Raw genomic sequence first — 22341 nt, 5'->3', positions numbered from 1 at the left:
CGATGACAGTAAGTCTTATACCTTTTTTTTCCGGCTGGGGGATCACCCAGAGACTGTCCAGTTCGGCCCCCACTCCCTAACTGTTGCCCCACACACTGTCAGATACTTGGGCATACAAATCTACAGATCGACGCCAGACCTCATAGAGGGAAATCTGGGCAAGGCTATTCGGTCACTCTGCTCCCAGGTCACTTTCTGGTCCTCCCTACCACTCTCGTGATGGGCCGAGTGGCGATCTCAAAGATGGTGGTCCTACCCAGGCTTTTACATTTTTTTACCAATCTACCGGTTGTGATCCCGACCCCGATGCTCAACTCCCTGAACACCACACATTCTGCTTTGATCTGGGGTACTGGCCGCCGTAGGGTTGGGCTGTCCAAGTAAAACTAGACACTGATAAGGGCGGGTTGGGGGCCCCAAATTTCCGGGCATATTGCTATGCGAGCCAATTACAATGGCTATCTTACTAACTGTCAGGGCGCTACTTACAGGAAATTGACTATTCCTCTGCCGATGTAGACCGAGGGCAGCTCCGCACCCTGCTGCTCCCGCAGGCTGGGATCTCGGCGGATGTCCTGTTGCTACTGCGCACTGCCCTCACTTATTGGAAAAAAGCCACTCCCTACATGCGCAGTTGTCTCCCCTACTCCGACACTACACCGCTTCTTGGGATACCCACCATCACTGGCCTGCTTACTAAATAATGCTTGCTTCCCTGGGCGGAGGGCTGTGTGACCACGGTGGGTGACCTTTTTGATGACCGCCTGCTCATGGACCATGATAATTTTGCGCGCCATCAGGAGGTCACGGACACATTCTACCTCTTACATGCTGCACTCGTGCAGTACGTGAAAAAACATTGGGCCCTAAACAGGGAGGAACCCCCACGCCACGAAATGGTCTTTATGACTTATCTGATGGGAGGTGGCCGCCACCTTACTAAATGGCTTTACAAAGGCATTACTACTCCCACTAGAACCCCACTAACTGACCTACGCAATAAGTGATCTGCCAACCTGGGAACGGATCTGACAGACTGGGACTGGGACAGAGCTTTGGCGCACCGAACGAGAATCCTGCGGAACACGAAGTTTAAATTCATTCAATATATGGTTTTATATAGAGCGTATCTTACCCCGCACCGCCTGCAGCAAATGTTTCCAACTACACAGCCCTGCTGCCCTAGATGCAAACTAGAGGATGCTGACCTTCTGCAGATGCTATGGCAGTGTCCCGTGCTTACTCCTTATTGGTCGGAAGTACTGTCCTTGCTTACAACTGTGGTTAAAGTCCCTGTCACAGACACACCTGTGGTGTGCCTCTTAGGATTGATACGACGCCCTAAGGCACAGAAAGTGCAACTTCGCTTCGTAGACCTGTCTCTACTTCTGGCCAAACGCTCCATCACTATGCGGTGGAAATCGACAACACCCCCCCAGATTTACGGTTGGCATGAGGAAGTGGTGAGATGGGGGGAGCGGAGAGTGCTGCCATCCGCTGGGAGGAAGCACGGGGATTGCGCAAAAGAGTTATCTCTTTAGACTGGGTCAGTATTCTGGAAGCGTTCAAGGCTGTGGTCCCGCCACATGTGCCGATAGCTCGGGCGTAACACGCACCGTATCGCCTAGCCCCTGTTCACTAGTCTCTACGTTTAAGGAATTACACTGCTTGTCATTCCTGCGCTACATGGCGCATATATACCCTTTGTGTGCTTTTGTGCAGCCGGGAGTGGACGTGGGAGCACTTTGCCATATGCAATATGAGTGGTTGGAGCCAGACGAAGTTGGGGTAGGGAGGGAGGGTTGGGATAATTGTATTTCTATGATGTACACTTACTGTTGATAATGTACGTACACTGTACGCTAACTTCCATGTATTATGATATTGTGTGTAACTGCATAATGTTGCAATTGAAGGGTTGAAACAGAAAATTCAATAAAATTTGTTTAAAAAAAAATATGTACTTGGCGAGAATACCTACTTGCTCCATAGCTCCAGACAAGGCTGATCGCCTTGTCTGTGCAACTTCCTTTAGTGGAGCCACAAACCTAATAAAAAATGCTATCAGAATAAATTGTAACGTTATTTCACGACTGGAACAATTCAGTAATTTACCACAATTTTCTCTAAAAAGAAGGCTGTTTAGTTCCTGCTGATACAACAAAGAAGCCACAGACTGTCAACACGAGAAGCCTCTTGGAACTTTTCCACCAAGGAAAGGAAACCACAGGTGTGGGAACTGCTCTGTTTGTGCAAGTGCAATTGATGGGGAAGAATTCAGATGTGACACAAATATACTATAAAATACGGAATTCATTAATTGTAACAAAACACCATTGTGTGTTGTTCAGTGTGCCCGTGTGGCAAAGCATACATAGGTAAAAAAAAAATTGGGGAAGTACAACCATGATTTGGGCAACACAAATCCAGAATCTGATGCAAAACACTGAAGGCACTAATGGTAGAACATTTCCTCGAGGCAAATCATACCACCTCAGACAAAGTGCACAGTCTTAGGACAAGGTATTCTCAACATTATTAAGTCCTCGGACATGTCTTAACATGTCAGAGGACTTAATAATGTTGAGAACACCTTGTTGAGATTGGAAACTCAGATGATCCTACGTCTGAAGACAACTGAGAATTGAGATGTGTCGAAAAATAAGCAACATCTTTGTATAACTGTTAAAAAGATTATCAAGGCCATCCTCTATACTCCTATGCCACTACAATATAAAACTAAGGCAGTGGGTAGCTTTTCCATCCATTAACTGTGACTATGTTCCCAAGAAAAACACAGTAACTGATTAGCAAGAGCACCTTTGCCTCAGAGTCCTGAAGGATTCGTCGTAACCAGGCAATATTTTTTGTATGTTTGTACAACTGACAGAAGACTACTAAAACCAGCACACACTGCTTGGCCTACACATGCCTGAACTATCAAAACACGAAACTCAGCATTCCCATTAATTAGCTGTGATCACTCCTAGGGCCCACTGCCCACAAATACATCAGTCATGCACCGAACAAGAGAAAATAACGTTCCAAAGATACACACAGTAACTGAACCACAAGAGGGCCTTTGACTCAATGCACGTACTGCATTGGTTCTTTACCTGGGTTAATGGAGTTGGCACCACAAAATGGAGCATTACATGAATGAGGTAATTAAGTGGAATATATGTAATTCACACCCACTTACCTCTTTGAACATGTGAGAGGGAAGAAGACCTGAACTGGCGAAAGTTGGATCCTGTCTTGCTTCACCTCAATGATCTCCCAACAAGCAAGGCGAATGGACAATGTACGGTGCACAAAGTTAACCAGACACCAGCTAAGAGTCCGTTCTGCCACTCAATGGCAGAATCAGATTTTGTCTAGTTACAGACCTCACAGGAAGCTCAACTTATGCAGTGTTTGAGTAGTGCTGTGTACATGATAACAGTCTACTAACACTTGGGTAAACCTCTTTGAGCCTCACATGTTGACGAACGATTTATTTGGCAGTCCATAGGCTTAGCCTAGGCCACCATTGCATTGCTTTATCCTTTCTTCCCTAATATGTGTTCAGTTGCAAGAACCAATATGAAGGAACTAAGGAAAAAAGGAATTATTACCACAATGAACACTTTCACATTAAGAAGCTTGAATACATGCAGAGGCTAAGTGGGGTATGTACACTATATCCTATTGTAGGCACATCAATAAATAAAAACCTAAGTAATAAGTTTGTGTTACACATTTATTTTTCTATTTAGTGTCCCACATCCCTCCTTCAGGAAGATCTTCACCAAAATAATGGTTCCCCTATTGAAGGTCGAACTGTGTAGACGAACACACGAGGTTGAGGAGAGTGAGGCCCATTGACAGAACCATTTTAATACATTTTCAACATCTAGGGCCAGATGTAGGTCGGTCAGTAACGGCCGAAAATCGGTATTTTCGGCCGTTACCGACCGGTAAATCAGAAACGGTATGTAGGGCCCTGAATTTTACAGAATCGGTAAATTTACCGATCGGTAAATTTACCGATTCTGTAAAATACCGAATCTGTATTTATTACCGATTCTGTAAATATGTGATGTAGGTGGGACTCTTCTGAGTCCCACAAGCCGTACAGAATCGGTATTTTACCATCAAATCTATTTGATGGTAAAATACCGATTCCGGTGTGCATGCACATGTGTGCATGCACACCTGTGCCATATGACAGGCAAACCTGCCCTTAGGGCAGGTATGCCTGCCACATGGCACCCGAGCCTCTTTTGGGGGTGCCAGAGGGTGTCAAAGTGACACCCCCTGCACCCTTGTGTCAGTCGGTATTTACTGATTCGGTAAATACCGATTCGGTAATGCCCATTCATTCCTATGGGCTTCAAAGCCCATAGGAATGAATGGGCATTACCGGTCGGTATTTACCGAATCGGTAAATACAGATTTTTACCGATTCGGTAAAAGGAACATCTGGATGTTCCTACATGTCCCCCCTTCTCATTTACCGAATCTTATTTACCGAATCGGTAAAATTCGGTAAATGAGTCCTACCTACATCGGGCCCCTAGTAACTAGAAAGGGACATGCGCAAAACTCCACTCCCTAACCATTTGGGACCACTGATTTTTCAAACCTAAAAGATTTTCTTTTAAGTACTGTATGTTTACATAGGTTTGACAATTTTCTGTGTTTTTCTGTTATAACTGGTGTGTTCTTTGATGTGAAAATTGTTTTGATTTGGTTAAACTTTTATTTATCCGTATGTAAGATCCCTGTCGATAGAGTGTGTAGATATGTTTTTCACAAAAAAATCCTAATGAATTAATCTGAATTTGTGGGCTATGTTTTCATTTTTTGTGCTTCACTAAGTAGTCACAGGCCTTGTTACAAGAAATACGTGGCGTGGATAATATGATGTGTAAATGAGACAATATGTATCTTTAAATTCTTAATAAGTGATTACTATATAAGTACACATTAACTGGATACTTTGGGTACTCACAAAAAGAGATTATTGCAATTTATGGCCAACGGTGGGGTCTCTATTGCATTTGATTCACATTGATCCCTCCTCCGTGTGTCCTTAACTGGATCAAAACGCCTTCCGCCTTGTGTCTATCCTTGCAACCAGCACATGGACCAGGCTCTTCAGTCAGTCACACGTCACCAGAACACCTCTTATATACCTCATGTCATGCAACCGCGCCTCACGTTTTGGAACATGCTCAATTATTCATAGTGAAACTGATCGGATGTCCGTGTCAGGTATCACCTTGCTTATTTGTTCATTAGTAGGTGCTTCCCTAATGGCTTTAGAATACGTTACATTTGATCTAGTTGAAGGGGCCTACCTGAAGCTCAACATAACCAAGAAAGAATTCCTGTTATTTGCCAAGAACAACAAAGTTACAGGACAAACATGGCTCAATGAGCTAAACCTTGACGGTTTCGAACCCCAACTTTCACTGAATGCTGAGTCATTTAGGCCCATATGTACGAAATTGCGATTCCCAAATAGTAAATACGTCAAACGCAATTCGGATATTGCAAAATGTAATGTGTGTAACGTGTGATTTCCAAATAGTGATTTCTACGGATTCGCTATTGCTATTGGGAAATCACAATTTAGTTAACTGCAAAATTGATATTTCCAAATAGGAAATTGCAATTTTGGAAACAGATCGTCATGGAAGCTCTTGTTTGCCAAATAGATATCAGTAACCCTGATCCAGTCCTGGAATGGCTCAAAGCCGTGACCAGATTGCAGCTGTCCGGCCTCACGCCTGGGGGCCCTCCGTGCAGTTGATCTGGGAGGCATGCAAATGATCAGCGGACAACACTGACAAGGAAAGTCGTTATTTGAAAGTTTAGCACCAATTGAAACGTTTTCATTGTCAGTCTTCCCTAGCAGTACAAGGATTAGATTGTATCATAGATACTGAATTATTGTTTCATGTCAATAAGTCAAGTCAATTAAACCAGAACTTTAAAGGTGCCAAAAGGCATTGTCAAATGACCTAACCTAACCATTAAGGGCATAAATATGAATGTTTTAAATCTTACTTTAGATTGAAGAAGGGTGGCTGTATGTCAAATGGCAGCTCATTCCACCATTTAGTCCTCACTATGTGGAAGTGTTATCCACCCAAAGGTGTTTTGCTTTGTTGCTTTATCTTAGAAATTCCAATAAGCCATTTTTCAAGGATCTCAATCATCTATAGGAAGTAGATGGTTGAACACTCTATCCAGTGTGTGAGACGATTTATGTGTATTGATTTATATATTAAGAATAACAATCTAAATTAACATGCTTTGCAATGAAGAAACAATGTTTTCTTTACAATTTTGGAGAAATTTGATCATAATGGCTGAGCCATGCCACTACTCTCCTGCTTTAGTTTTGAATACTCTGAAGGTGTCACAAGATTTTGTTAGGAGACCCCTCCAAAAAATAATCAATCATTATTCCAAATGGCAACCTATCATCACCTGCACTATTGTTGCTCAATTGTCCCTGAAAACATAAAGACTACAGATGAGAAACTCAATAAATATGACTAATGAAGGTACCTGTACATTGATTACCTGTCACTCTAAAGTAAAAAATCCAACACAAATCACTCCCACGTTTTTTTACTTTGAGTTAGCTGTTAATAGTAGAATTACTCCCTTTCCTGTAACTGTGAGATCAGCTAAGCTTCTTGACTATAGCTTGTGAGCCCACCAACATCTATTCACCTTTCCCTGTATTCAGATCAAGCCAGATGCTACTGCATCCCATTTAGAATGTCCTCTTACAGAAGGGTCAGAGCCAAATAGTCCACAAGAAAGTCATCAATTGCAGGAAGTAGTAACTGTGTGTTGGTGGCAGAGATCTGAAACCCTAGCCCCAGTACTTCCTGCCAATCATGCAACTGTTCAATGTACACGTTAAATAACACTGGTGACAAGAATACATGGACAGACACACCATCTTTGACATACCCGAGTGGCCTTGTCCACTAAGAAGGACTGGAACCATCCTAACTCAGATGAAGAGATGCCAGCAATCTTCTGCAGCTGATAGATCAACATGCTATTGTGCACTGTTTACAACATGGCCAACATGGATCTTGTGAACGACTTTTCTAAACTGTACCTTGGAGGTATGTAGACTCTACTGGCCCTATCGGAATTAACGGGCTACACATAACAAGCCTAGAGTCCATAAAAAAACAATAGTGGAGATTGTATAACATCTCAGTAATAATCATAGGTTCGGATGCTTTTGGAATAAAATAGCTTTTCCTGAAACAGCCATAATGATGTTATTAATTCTGTTTAACACATTTTTCAAAAGTGCTAGTCGAACATGTGCTTCACCTCAGGCATAAATATCCAGGCCAAAGTGAGGTCAGAAAGTGTTTACAGATTACTATGTAGCCACGCTTTAATCCACAACAGATTTCGTAGTGTAGGCTGCCACAATGAACTCCAATGGCGGCAAACACCCCCTGTACAAAGCCACCATTGTGAATGACCCTTATGCATTTTGGGTGCCTTTTTGATGGTTGCACCTGGTTACCATCAGATCCAACTCAATGGTAATAGCATTTTCTTAATGGCCATTTTGCACCTAGTCGCAAATAGTAAATGCTATGTACATACATGTAGTTACTTAAATCCCAAATCAGAAATCCCTATTTGTGATTTCCTATTTTGCGATTCGCAAAATGCAATTTCTACTGGGTCAAAATCACATTTTGCAATGCAGCATATGCCTTTCATACATACCAAAAGGCAATTTTGCATTTAATGGCCCAAAGTAGCGATTCGGACCGTTACGAAATGCAAAATTGGTTCATACATATGGTACTTGGATTCTAACTTCACCCTCAAGAAGCAAAAACAAATCAAAGCCACCCTGGTATCACCTTTCTCTTCTAAATAAAGTCAATGGTTTCACCCAGAAACTGACTTCAGATCTGCTGTTTAAGCCCTCATACTCTTGCGTCTGGATGAAGATATTACTCTACTCCATGACCTCCCAGATTCCACACTGGCACCCATGTGGAGCATCCTACAAGTCACAGCCTGTTTCATCCAGGGCCTGAAGAAATATGTTCACATCACTCCCATCCTGAAGGATCTCCATTGGCTCCCATTGCCAGCCCACACCATCTTCAAAACCAAGAACCTCATTTACAAAGCTATCACGGCTATCTTCCCTACTTATTGTGCAGACAAGCTCACGATGTCTGGTGGTTCTCGGCACACCCACAGCCCGGACACCATCAGACTATAAACCAAAACAAGAAAGAACAAGCGAGCAAGCAGGCCTTTTCTGTCTATGCACCTAGGACCTGGATCAACATCTCCATCAGGATCAGCCCAGTGCTGTTTCAATTTTGGAAAGAGTTGAAGACTCAGTTCTTTAAAGAACTCTACATCACAGAGCATTAACGGTCCACAACTCAGTTTCCCTTTCCATGACTGGTTTTGACAATATACAGCTCTCCTTTACTTTTTGGCTAGGTTTGTGCTCTAGAAATACCATATACATACATATAAGTAAAAGGGGATGTAAAAAAGTGAAACTTTCATTTGCTCTAAATGCCGGTGTAAACTGTTGTGGTGAACTATGACGGGCAAAAATATATGCCATTTAATCAGGGGTCAACCCTTCCTTGACATAGAAGCTCCATATATGATGGCCCCTCCTGCTTCTTGCTCTGTCTCTGTGGTTATGACCACCATTTTGGTTCTATCGCAATACACGTGAGAGCCCTTGAGCATGATTCTGGGGAGTGTGTTGGAGGCGTCGTTCAATATTGATTTTCAGCAGGGTGTGTGAAAAGTGGTGTCTGATACCATCAAGGGTGTAGCCTCTGCATAAATTGTATGTGAAATCTCTCCTGTTGCTATTCAGGTTGTTCTGCAATGTCACTGAGTATGTGTAGGGCGCAGCATAAATCAATTACTAGACTCTAAGCACAGACCTCTGCCTCCTTGCTTTTACTTGTGCAGTGGGCATTCTCCCCAGGGGACTCCATTCAGAGTTGGGTTTTGGTGTGACTAGATGGTTTGGGGCCTAAATGTTATCCTTATTGAGGTGTTTGGCATAGGGAGGTTGGTTAGCTGTGCTGTCTGAATAGTACACGGATGTGGACACTTGATAGTTACCCACTATCCATCATTGGTTGCTACTGTTTCATAAACTTGTTTTACTCTTTACAATGTCCATTCTGCTTTGTTTTTTGCAGCCTCTTGAGTGGCCGTATCTCTACCCTGAAAGATGAAACGGGAGCTGTAAGTTAAATATGTTTTTGTTTTTGTTTATTAGTTGTTTTAATTTATGTATTCAGTTATAATGGAATTGTTATGCCTCTGGTTGATCATCTATGTGCATTATTAAAAGGCTCACCTGATTTACACTGAAATTATGTGGCTGCCCCATTTTTCCCCGCATAAATATGGATGTATTGCCCTTGCCACATAATCCTTCGGCTACATAAATTTGCAGATATGTACAAAAATGTTTTGTTTCTATGACAAATTGATCAACAGATACTGAATAAAGTACTCTTTATAAAGATTAACACTTCTTATTGGCTGATTACTGAAATCAGGTGTTAAACTGCTGCAAGTGATGTGGAACCAATTATTTGCCCATACAGTATTAATAGGCTAAAACGCCAAAATACTGAAATAATTCTGCCAGCAAATGTATTGCATCATGCTGCATAATTTGCTTTTTTTTCTAATGAATAATTCTGCCTGCAGATTTCTCACCTCTTGAATCTCCCCCAAGTACCATTCTGGAACCTGAACAATTTAAAAAGACCTCCTGCACCATAAAGTGGAGGCATGGCGCCTCTCTGGATGTGACATCACAGATCGATATGTGGCTCACTCGTCTGACGTTCGAATGTCAGGTTTATTTTATTTAGGCGCCCCTCGTGGTTCTGGTAATACTGTACTCCGGAATTTTACTTTCCGAATATATTTTGTAGTGGCTTTTGAGACAGTGCCACTTAAGTAAAAGTCAGGATCTTAACAGTCATTCCTGTTTTTCTTAAGTACCCTTTTTGGACCCCCATAATGCATTTCCTTGGGGCAGGTATTCGGCGGCTATCGTGGATGCAGCGGGGTTGCGCCAGGAGAGGAGGGGGTGGACTTCTTTTATGTCTCAAGACTACGGCTCATGTATTTGATATGGGTACAGAGAGAAGGCTTGCTCACCAGTTAAGTCTACCTGTAGAAATTTCAGAAGTTTTGAACAAAGGATTGTTTTTCCTCTGAACATTGCTCTTGGTTGTGGTCAAATCCTTTGGGCGATGGGCCCAGTTCCCAATGGGAACCGCAACTTCATGCCTGCAGGATCTTTCACCGTGCCTCCGCAGGTCATGAACCCCACTGATGCTTCGGTTTCCATTGCGACCATAGCAGTACCTTTTGCTACCCATGGTAGTGCCAATATCAATATCGACTTTTGCATACAGTGGAACACACAAGGAAAGCCAACATTGGGTTTCTTGGTGAGCTTTGTACAAGCTTCAATCGAGGGCTTTGATGTTACGAAGGGCAGTAGTGAGGTTGACATCTTCCATCTTTTCGGGTCTTCAAAACGCCAGTGACTAAAAGATTCCTAATGAAATTGGCCTCTGTTGTCCCTTTTGTCCCTTTTGAAGACATTCTTTCTTTCAAGGTTGTCCTATGCAAGGTGGCTGAAGTACCTGAATGTCCTTTGCTGGTTGCAGAGGTAATGATAAACATATTGAGTAAGATCCTCCATCCCTGTTCCTCTTCAACAGAACCTTTGTTACCTTGTAATGAGGCCTCCAATGACAACAGTGCACAAACTTGTGCTCCCACACCCCAATTCCCCTCACGCAGGACCCAGTGAACTATCCACATGGGTGGGGCATTTATCGGCAGCGTCGGGGCAGCGGGTAGCTGGCAGAGGTTGGAATAATCAGGGTTATTTGTTGGGCAAGTTCACACAGTTAATACCACATTAGTCTCCCCTTCCACCCCTTCCGACCCCACCCGTCTCGCATATGCAGCACTGAATGGTAAGATCAACACTACAGGCAATCATACTTAGTCGTTGTATGCGCTATCTTAAGCAATGGACGCGATGTTACCACCCCAACAGTCTGAGATGCGCTACAACTATTGAAATACACTAAATGCTGACTTTAATGATATTGAAATATTTGTGTACCTCACATACGATATGTGTACCTGCATATGAAATATCCTTTGTTTAATTACAAAAAACGAATAAAGACATTTTAATTTAAACAAAATGAGGCCACCAATAGCATAATATGTTCTTGTGGGCTAATTCAGACTCCATCCAGGCTGTCCACTGCCATTGTGCCAGACAACCTAAATTAGCTATCCTTTCATCCTTCTTGTGGAGGTCTAACACTTTGGGCTCCTTGTTGCTCCAGAATTTGTATCGGTTTCTGCTCTCCATCCATAGGCATCACAATTCATGGGTAACACATTGATCTTATTGGGGAGCCAGGCTGTACGTTCATGCAGCGCTGTATGCCTAGTGCCATCCTACTCTTCCCTGCTGTTTGAGAGATTGTGCATATGCTGGTTCCCCTTCTGCCGGATCATGTGATGGGATGTTTGAGTAAAGTGATTGGTGATGGATTTTGGGGCATCAAGCAAATTCATAGGTCCAGTCTGGAACACCATGAATTTGGTGGCCATGTCTATGGGCTTCTCTGTGATCTTTTGTAGAAACGCTTAGCTCAGCTCTTCTGGTGTCCGTGGATATGTCCTGTCAAACCTGATGGATACATCCTTAATTGTTCCCACTTCCTTGATAAGAAGGCTTACCTGGCCTTAGATTAAATTACACAAAGACGCACCACTGCCCAATCTTGGGGCTTGGATTCTTATGTGTGAATGTCCTGTCAACGGTATGGTACGTGATTTTAGCACTTCATGTCATCACACAGTTTATGTTGGCTTTGGCAGTGCATCCTCATTGATGGGTGCTGTTGTTGCTGTGCCTCAAGCACTGGATAGTGGTGGCATGCTTGCCACACCTTAGAATGATTTTCCCTCCACGTATGTTAGTTTTCTGTTTGTGTGGGGACTTCTCTTCCCCCATTTCATTCCTTCACCTTCAGCGTGCATATAGCACCTCTTATTTATGATAGGGCTTTGTCGTGTGCCTTAAGTTATTTCGCTTCCATCAGGAGGGTTCAAACTTCCAGAATGCATGATGGGATGTATCATGTCTCTTGCATCTGTATCCTTGATGAATGTAGCGCCAGGACTCATTCTTCCATTAACTCGTTTTCAGAGGTAGCCTAGTCAGAACTGGGGTTAATTATGGGCTGGAGTTGGGATGGCACCTGGACCTGTTATTCTTCTGTGTTTTTGTTTTCCACTTATGGTAATGATGGCTCTGCCTCCTGGGAGTGAGAGGTTCTTCGAACAAACCTACAAACATGGTGCCTAGGACCAATTGAAAACAACCTGGGGTAATGTGTTTGCCTCTATGGTGATGAATGACATATTGGCTACCCCTCTGTATATGGGAGTACCAGAACACATTTTTTTATTGTGCCAAAGAGGAGGCATTTCTCCGAGCAAGGCTGCATCTTCTAGTACACTTCATTCTTTCTTTCAACCGGTATAGTTTGCTTGGGTTTTCTTTTCTGCTTGCTCAGTAATTGTTTTCTTTATAATGGCTACCTCACATGTTTTCTCTTCCCCGTTAACCAGACCCATCGGGCTGGGTTTGGTTCCTGTTTTCTGTCCGGTTCATTACTCTGGTCCATGGCAATTGCCTATATGGCTGTTCTTTTTGTTTGTATATTTTTTGGTCTTCTGGATTTACTGGTTTGATAGGTGCATCCTTTCCTTGTTTTGATCTCTCTGACATGTTGCTCTTGCAAAAGCAGGCTTATTCTTTTTTTTTTTTTTTGGCTACACCCCCTCCGTCTGTATGTAATTGTGAGCCTTAGTTTGTTTTATTATGGCAGTGTCATGACTAACAGAGGCCCTTTGCATATGCTGGCCCCACTGAGGTTAGGTAGCATAATGATATCTTTGGGATGTTCTGCACTTTATTGAGGCAAAGGCATTTTCTTTGGTCCAGCAAGGGGTCCTAACCAAGATGCGGGTTAGAGTACAAGGTGGGATTCGGTTTTGGTCCTTGCCAGACAGTGCCTCAGCCTTGTTTCGAGGTAGAATTTTTTCCTCAGACCCATGTCCAGAGTAGGGTTGCCATCTGGCTCTTTTTAGGTCTCGCCTAATCAGCGCTTGCACTGTTTTGTTTGAGACATGCTGTATTCAGGATATGGGCATGAAGCTCTGCCCACTTTCTGCTCATCTGTTTAATTGGCTCATGTCACTGTCCTTTGGAAATGATGGCTTTTCATTTGTCAATAGGCTTAGTAGTCCCTCCAGTAGCTGAGCCTTGTATACAGTAGATTTGACATTAGTACTTTCAATAGTTACTTTCAAGGACACAAACATTGCACCTGGGGAATTTTTTCTCCAATACCACTCCCCCCCGCCCCCCTGAACTAGCCATGACCCTCCCCAGTTATGCATTTTAGCGAGTGAGAAAATCCACCTGCTACTTACTAACCACTGTGTATTGGGTTGTGCATTGTCCATCCCAGCCCCCTCGATCTCTATATTCATGGCATTATTATGCTGGTAAATTAATTGTGTGCCGACTTACATTAATGACAGTAGCCTTTTTTCGTCACTCGCGCAAGCCAAAACGTATACATCTTCCTTGATATATCTAGGTCATCTATTTCTCCTTATAGCAAGACCCAGACTTCATGCTTCTTCAGGGATCTTTTGACTCCTCCATAATAACTTTTATGCCTTTTTTCCTCTTTCCTTCTGAGGGTCTCTACTTCCACGAATGAGCTTACTCTGCTCTACTTGGCAAACGCTAAGATTTAAAACAAAATGTATAATAGTATTTTCACAAGGTTACACACCACAGGTGCTCGATAGATCACACTGAAAAACTATGGAAACAAAAAAGTGTGTCTTTTTCTTACTGGGGAAAAAAATGCTCTCTGCTTATTCCTTGCAGGTGAAATTTAACTTACAGAAAATTATTCAAACAGTTTTTAATAATACTTCCTTTCTTATTTATTTATTTATTTATTTTCCACTGGTAAAAACTCTTTCATTTGCCACATCACGTACATCGGCATTCTCTACAAATTGCTCATTTTTAGAAACAGTTGAAAAAAACGGAAAATGCTGAAACTATTCTAACCTCTGACACTATATTTAGTTCTCGTTTGCTTTTTTTTCACTGTCGATTCTGTTTCTCACACAAGTTGTTACTGTTGTGTGGTCCAAGGTACATTGAGGTACTTTGCACAATTTGAAAGACTATGCTAGCTAGTACTTCTCCCTTTTGTATCCTGTTTATTCTGAATGCTTCCTTGAAGCAAGGCATGTTGCTCATTTCCTTAAGTACAGCCAAATTTCACCTCTTAAAAAAACTTGACATGTTTATTCACCCTAATTGGGACGCTGTTGTGGTGTCCCACCCTCTTAAGCTCTCTGCTCACAATCCTCTTACAGCATTACAGTAATTTGTGGCTCTATTATAACACAGAGGGGGCATGATTCGTGTTGTGTTGTTATGGTTGGTGCTCTTGATAGTAGCAGTGACTTTCAGCATCTTTGTTTCATTCTGCTACAGGATAATACAACTCTCTTGTTTATGCTCATTGGGTATGCGGGTGGCCAGAGGAGTGCTGAGGGGTTTTAATACTTTCTGTTTCAACAAATAAAGAGTACAATGGTACTATGCGGTAAAAGAAACAAAATATCAACAATGGCAACCAATCCATATTTCGAAAATTGTTCTATATCAGAAGCAAAAACAAATTACACAGAAAAGAACACACTCCTTGCAGTTATATGAAGTAATTTACTGCTTCAGCAAGGTGCTCGGTCCTCAAAGGTGTTCACAAGGTGAAAAATATAGTGACGTTTGCAGTGAGTATAAAAACATAACAATGAAGACACATACGTTTATTCAAAGTGACAATGTCAGTACGGGGTATTTTGTGTCACTGGTTCCTTAGGTGTCGATAAAGCTCCAATTGCCGTACATTTCAACTATAGGTGATTGATGGGCCATCATCAGGACTGTAGGTGATTAGATGAGCACCAGACCATTAATCATGCCGACTCGCCACAATTGAAGTTCAGAAAGTTGTCGTCATAATAGGACTGGTAGTGGGCCCTAGTAGTAATGAATCTGAATTATGTGAAATGAACTCCCAGAAGAAAGTGAGAGGTACATGGTCCCATAGGAAAACAACTGGGCATGAAAAATCCAGCCACAGTGCACTAAAGCAGTGTCTGAGGAGAGAGCCTCTGAAAGCTCCTGCTTGCCGGGAGTTGAGCTCCCGAATTCAGGAGATAGCGTGTCTTGCATGGGACCATTGTTCTCTGTGTGGCTCTTGCATGGGACCATTGTTCTCTGTGTGTGAATTGCCCCTAGTTCCAGGTGGCTTACAAAAGGGCAGCCCCTGTTTTTTCACAGCTTATTTTTCAACAAGTCCTCATTTGTGGGGATGACTATTTCCATGGTCACAATGACTATCGCCCCACTGCACGTTGTTGTGCGCATGGGTTCGCAACTCAGTGGGTCATAGTATTTATCATGTGCACAACCACTGCAAGATCTGCTGATAATTGCTGCATGTCCCTCCATCAGTATGTGCCTACCCTGATTTATTTTTACATCTCTGGGATATCTTATGTTTTGTCTCATGTTGATGCAAGTAACAGTCTATTTGTGGGATTCCATCTGGCCTCTTTGTACCCTTTATGTGCTGCAGGCGTGATCAAGAGAATTGAATCATAATTTCCCACTCTTGCAATAGCCTTACCCTCTCCCTTCCTGATTGAACCAAGTTCAAAGGGAGCCTTCTCTGTACACCCCTGTGTGTATGGAGTTGCATGTAAAATTGGAGTTCCAAACACTAACTATCTTGCCTAGAGTTTCTTAAACACTGCTCAGACTTTGATACTTCAGATAGACCATACCAAAAGGCCAAGATTTGAAGTCAGTCTTCTCTTTCAGTTTGGCCATAGGTACGTCACCCGACCTCCGACTCTTGTTTTTAACGCAGGACTTCTAGAAGCTGCTTTGAAACTAGATTATCAAAAGTATTTTGCTTTAGCTGATCTTCGAAATTGTTTCTGGCTATTAGTTTTTATTATTTTGTTATATATTTCCTCTCTCTCATTTAAATCCTTCGAACTTTGCCATTTTGTAAAATGCTACAATGTATCCGGACTAGGTCCAAGCTAAGTTAAGTAGTAAAGATAAAATACATATTCCAGCACCCGTAGAACTTTAAGCTGTGTGGAACCAGGTAGGAATGGAACGTCTCCTTTGCACCGACCTCTTATTTCTGGGCTCTGTGCTCTCCTTGTTATCTGGCTAGGTAACCCCACTTCCAATAAGGTAGTCGTGCCCTTCTGTGTGGCACATGGACTGGGCTTTGTGTTACGTGAACTAGTCCTCACAGATGAGGCCCTTGCTTTTTATGGTAAGCTTTGTGAATGACCACTCTCAGATGGGGTAAGCCCCTTCTGAGGACTCTGGTGCTGAAGCAATGCTATGAAAACAAAACAAGTGAAGGGAATGTTGCCAAGGCATTTTATGTTGAGTGTGTCCATGACCTGCACAAATACAAGAAGATGAGCGATTTCCCGCCTCATTACCTATTATGGAAAATACACTGACCACCATAGAGGGCAGATTTCACTCTTCCGTATATGTTCACTACCATCCACCCATTCTTTTTCTCACTTATTAGTTTGGGGAAATATGTGTCCATCCAGGTTTTGAGGAGGCTCAGAGGGGTCATAGAACTAGAGGTCGCGCAGGCCACAAAACAAGACTAATGAAGGCTGCTATGTTAACTAGATGGTATTTTGTGAACTGTACGTTCAATTGAAGATGATCAAAAACACGAATGACTGTAGCTTGCAATGCACAAGCCTACATGTGTGACATAACTACCAAATACCAGTTATGCTATGTGTAAATCACATTCTGGTGCCCACCACTTGGGTTTATCCACCCTTGGCTCACCTCGCCTATAGGACCCGGTAGTGGACTCATCTTGAATCATCCAGTTCTGTCTACACTTTATTTAACGGGTCAGCTCAGAATGTATTGGATTACGACTTACATGACGCACATTGACTGCGTATGGCAATAGGAACGTAGTTGCTAAGAAGCACTGAGATAGCGCATAGTGCTCATTATTGGATTGGCGGTTTTACTAGACCATCATTATACACCTGAAATTTTAGCTTACCCCAAAGAAGTCCATTGTTTAGGATGAAACGCGTTGGCTGTTTCTCTGCTGTACATATCATTTTTTACATGAATAAAAGAAGAATATTGAACATATGCTTGAATATCAATCTGAATCGTTTGACTACTTTAAATATACTTGTAGTATGGTGCACCTTCTCATTGTTTTTGAATTGTATAGTCCCATTGGGACCCCACCTTGGCAGTGGGTGCTTATGAAGTGTGCACAATGCCAGGTACATGGCATTTACTTTCTTCCATTTGACACATTTGGGGATATCAGGAGAGGTGCGTTTTTCCCCTTGGGTTCCACCGTCGTACTCAAAGTATAACTATATAGATATATATAGATAGATAGATAGATAAATAGATATTCAACTGTAGAAAAGAGAAAATGTTAAAACTACACTCCTGGACGTCCACAAGTCGCCTTTTCACTTACCACTTTTTAAAGTTGTGAGTAAAGTGAATTATTAATCACAATGATTTTTATTCCATTGATGGTTCTAATCTCTTTGAGATGTCATTGTCCCATACTGGGCAGCTTCAAGTGTGCCAGAACCTATTGGTTATGCTCATTTTCAGGGACCATTTTAATTGAGGTCTCAAATTAGTCAAGATTTGTGCCTTGATTCATGAATTCTTAGAGTGTTAGTTATTTATACTATGACTATTGTCAAGCTAGCCTCATGGATATTAAAACACAACAGAATGTATATTATTACTGGTATGTGTATAGCACTTACCTAGCCACATGTCTGGAGAAGCACTTCACATGTAACAGGAAATGAAACTAGTGCTTTGCAACTGACAGAAGAACACTAAAAAATATATAATCATTAGCTAAGATGTAAGACCTTTTTGGATGGTTTTGGTGGTAAAGATAGAGTCTATTGAGCAAGGGTGGGCATTAAGTGAGAGATCTTCAGGCAGGGTGTTGCAAGACAGGGGGAGGTTTGGTTGACCTTTTTGGGTTTTTTAGGTCTCACCTGAGCTAGTGCATGTGCTGCTCTTGCGAGACTTTTAGTAAGTGGGCTTCAAAAAGCCGACCAAGCGCTTTTTGTGTGGCTTAAAGCATGCGGTTACGCACATGGTTAAGAGCACAGGCGCCATCTGGCTTTCCTCCCTCATCATGGCTCGTTAACACACCACTGGCCAGACGTGCCTCCTTGTGTTTTTAACTTTCAGCGCGAGGCGCGCATGCTTGTTTTACTAATCCTCCTTTTCCTCTTACCTTTCCCTCTCATGTACACTTTTTCTATTTTTTCCTCTTTCTGTGTTATCCCATATTTTCATTATTCCTTCATTCCTGTTTCTCGCTTTCCTTTGCTCTGCATTTCAGCCCACCACCCACACCCGCATTCATTGTATTACCCAAATGTTATTTATTAGCGTTTTGTCTGAAGGCAAAAGAAGCCCACATATGTCTCATCAATGTTTTATTGGGAGTATGACACAGTCCATAAGCCTCTCAGTCTCAGAAACAGTCCTCGCTTATTATGCTGCTTTCAGTGTTTACTTTTCGCCATAATTCACCGTACTTTCCAGTGCCCTGCTGTTTAGGTTGTGATTTGTTGTGTTTGTATAGTTGCATTAGAGCAAAAAGGGTAAGCCCTTGTGAATTTTTTATTACACTAGCATAATCCTCTATGATTCCTGGATTTCACCTTACGTGAAACGTGTGGATTTTATTTCAATTTCCTGTAATATGAAATGTGGGACGAAGTTTGATTTTGTGGAGAAAACAGTTCCCTGTAGTAATGCCCCGATAGATGGTCTATCCTCAAACGAGATATTTCTCCTTGAATTAGCCACCTGCCAGCTTGATTTTTTTTTTGTTTGCAATGAAAAATTATTACAGAGAAAAATAATTTTGCACATTTACAAAAATATGTCTAATTTCACTACAAGTAACTTCAGTCAAAAATTGAAAACCTCGATCTCCAGTGCCTTGTGTGTTGCTCTACTTAAATGATGCACGACTAGTGCACACGACTTTTAAGTGCACCAAAACAGTCTAAGCAAGTGACACGGCTACCCCACGTGCCGTCCCTGACCTCTGCGTGACCTTTTGTCCTAGACGCTGCAGTTCTGATAGGCTGAGAGGGGCTGCACTATATTTATATCACTTTGACAGGCTCTTTAAGCTTTTCCGCAGTATTTTCGAACTTGCACTGTCATCGCCACACGGCAGGGGGTAGGGCCGATTAACGTCCTAGAGCAAGGTGCCCAGAAACGTACTATTCATTATGTGGCCGATAGGCAGTGCTGCGCACCACATAAGGCCCCACAATATGCAGAGTTCATTACCCCTTCATGGGTCCTCCCCGTCCCAGTCCTAACAACGTGAGGCAGTCCTGCCTCCACCCAGCCAATCACAACGCCAGTTATTCAAAGGTTACATAAGCCCCTCCCACCTACCGCCATGCCTGTTTTTTTTCTGCTCCGACGGCGGTCGGAACGCTGGTGCTCCCGGTTCCTGTTTCTGTTTTTCTTCGGGTCGGTGCCGTGAGTGTTTCATTTGCAGTTTTATGCTTCTGCGTTATTTTTCTGTTTGAATTTCGTGGGATTATTTCATTTGCAGTTTTTTACTTCTGCATTGTTTCCTGTGGGTTTTTCTCTCTGCGCAGCCGCTCCGGTCCCCCGGTCTGCTGCGCTCCTGTTCTGGGGTCAGGGACTCTCCCCGTTCATGTGCTGGGCTGGGGCGGGGAGTTTTCGTGGTGTCCTGGCCCCGGGTCGTTCCGGCGCTGTGGTTCTAGTGCAGCGTCCGGCCCCCACGGTCATGGTCTTTTGACCTGGGGCTGTGGGTGGAGACTACAGGGCTGCCCTTGTAATTTTCACCGGTCTCACGTTGTGTGTTTTGGTGATTGGGGGCAGTGTTGCTTGGAGGTTGCTGGGCACTTCCTTTATTGTGTGGTGAGTTCCTGTTTGGTTCGATTGCTCGGGTTCACTCACCATGTGTGAAGGGTCGTCTTCACCTGTGCCTGCCTGGGCTGTTTCCATGCGGCATAGTTTCCTGGTTCTGCAGGTGGATGACATTTTTGCAGATTCTAGGGCTGCGCTGGCTACTGTGAAGGGCTACTGGTGTTCACGAGATCTTCCTGCCTATGCTGTCCAATTACCTGGGTTGATATAGTTTCAATCTGTGCTTTTACACACTTGTTGGTATTGGCTGCCCAGTTTGCGCTGCCTGGGCCTACGATGTGGCCCTGGATGTTGTGGGGTTCTCCGCACGGTTTGTTTACTCTGTGGTGGTTGACCTTTTCCTTCCATGTTGTCCTGTTGGATATCTTGTCTGATGCATGGCTTGCGGCAGATGCGCAGGGTTTTTCCTCGTTTTCTGGGATGGCGGTTTCGCCTGGCGGACTTTGTCACTCACTTTCCTGCATTTCCATGTGTTGCTTCTTCTTTTGGGCTGCGTGCTGGCTCTTGTTCGGCCTGTACTTCACTGTTCCTTCTCATGGGTTGTGTGGAGTTTGGCTGTTTGCGCGCCTTCCTTCCTGTCTTGGCTTGATGGGTTGCCTCTTCTCCTCGGCTGACGTGGTGCTGGCGTCTTGGTCCACTGTCTGTTTTTCTGTGGCTCCTTGGCTTTTTGGCTCCCTCTACTGACAGTCTGTGTGGTGGTGCTCTGTTTCCTCTCGGTCCTTTCGTGGTCGGGGGGTGGGGGAGGCTGTGTTCCGTTTGGTTCCCGGCCTCTGTTGCGCCTACGGCTCCCCCTGGGTGTTGGTCGTCCGGGGCTTTGGGTATTGTTGTGCCCTGGGAGGGGGCTCTCTGTGACCTGATGGTTGCGGTTGCGTCTTTTTCTTTGGGTCTGTGTCCCACTCCTGGTGTTCATCTGGCAGTGGGTTCCCCGTCTCCGTTGCTGTTTTTGTTTCTGTTTTGGGGGCTCGGATCCGTTGTTCCTGGCTTGTTGGTCCGGTCTGCTTTCCGACTGGTGGGTCCTGTCGGTCTTTGCTCTTGGTTTCCGGATTCCTTTCCGGACTGTCCCCCTTTTTGGGCTGTTTTCACGGTTGCTCCATTGTCCTTTGAACCGTGTTGCTTTTGCCTTCTTCTTTGGATGTCGGTCTCTTTTTGTCTCTGGGCGCTGTTGTGCTGGTTCCGGTGGCGGAGCGGGGCCAGGGTTCCTATTCCTCTTTGTTCTTGGTCCTGGCGCCCGTTGGTTCCTTTCTGCACGGTCTGTGTCCCGGGGCTTTATGCCTTTGGTGCCGCTGGTCGGTTGTTCCCCTTGCGGTCTGTCATTCCCCTCTCCCTGTTTTGGGTGTTGTCTGTTTTTCACGTTCCATCCGTCTGGCTGGTCCGCGGTTCCTGCGGTTTGCTGTGGATGGGTTCATTTCTCTGTTTCGGGGGTTGCCTTTCGGCCTCTCTCCTGCTCCCCAGGTTTTTTCCGCGGTGCTGGCTCCTGCTGTGCAGGTTTTTTGCTGGTTGGCGGTTCCGCTCTGCTTGCATCTGTTGTTCTTTGTTATGCAGGGTCATGTCTGGTCCATACCTGGGTGGGTGACCGCCTGGGGGGTGCTGTTGGCTTTAACCTATGTGGCTTTTGTCCGGTTTTTGCTTCCACCCTCCTTGTGGCTGTTCTGGCGATGGTGGCGTTGTGGCCTTGCTCCGGTTTCTGGGGTTCGTTGTGGTTCTGGCCATTTTTCTTCTGGTTCCTATTCGGGGCCTTCGGTTTCTCGGGGCCTGTTCGTCACTTTGCATGGGGCTGTTTTCGCCCTCCGGCTCTGTTCTCTTCCCTGTTGGCTCTTTTGTGGGTCCTGCTGGGTCGCCCTTCTGCCCTTTGGGGTTGGTTGCGGTTCCTGGAGGTGGTGGCTGCCTCCGCGGCTGTGGTTCCTTGGGTTTGCCTGTTCCTCCTGTCCTTGGTGTTTCTGCTGATTGGCTCCTTGGGTCCTTTTTCGTGCAGGTTGCATGGCTCTGGTTCCTCTCTCCCCTGTTCTGGTTCCTACTTTGGCCTGGTGGCTTTGCTCTCCCGACCTGGTGTTTGGGGTGCGTTTTCAGCTCCCTTCTCTCCTCTT

The 22341-nt window shown here is 43.9% G+C and overlaps 1 protein-coding gene across 1 annotated transcript in view; it reads left to right on the top strand.

Moving 5' to 3' along the window:
- Positions 1 to 22341, top strand: part of SHKBP1 (SH3KBP1 binding protein 1) — a 306095-nt gene that overhangs the window by 57488 nt on the left and 226266 nt on the right. Inside the window, exon 3 of the mRNA XM_078660638.1 lies at positions 9237 to 9282. Coding sequence (XP_078516764.1) covers positions 9237 to 9282 — 46 coding nt within the window. The remainder of the gene's footprint in view (positions 1 to 9236; positions 9283 to 22341) is intronic.

The sequence above is a fragment of the Lissotriton helveticus genome, chromosome 9, assembly GCF_964261635.1.
Source record: "Lissotriton helveticus chromosome 9, aLisHel1.1, whole genome shotgun sequence".
Classification (NCBI taxonomy): Eukaryota; Metazoa; Chordata; class Amphibia; order Caudata; family Salamandridae; genus Lissotriton; species Lissotriton helveticus.
Note: the sequence above shows the minus strand (reverse complement) of the source record. Positions and strands in the feature narration are given on the sequence as shown.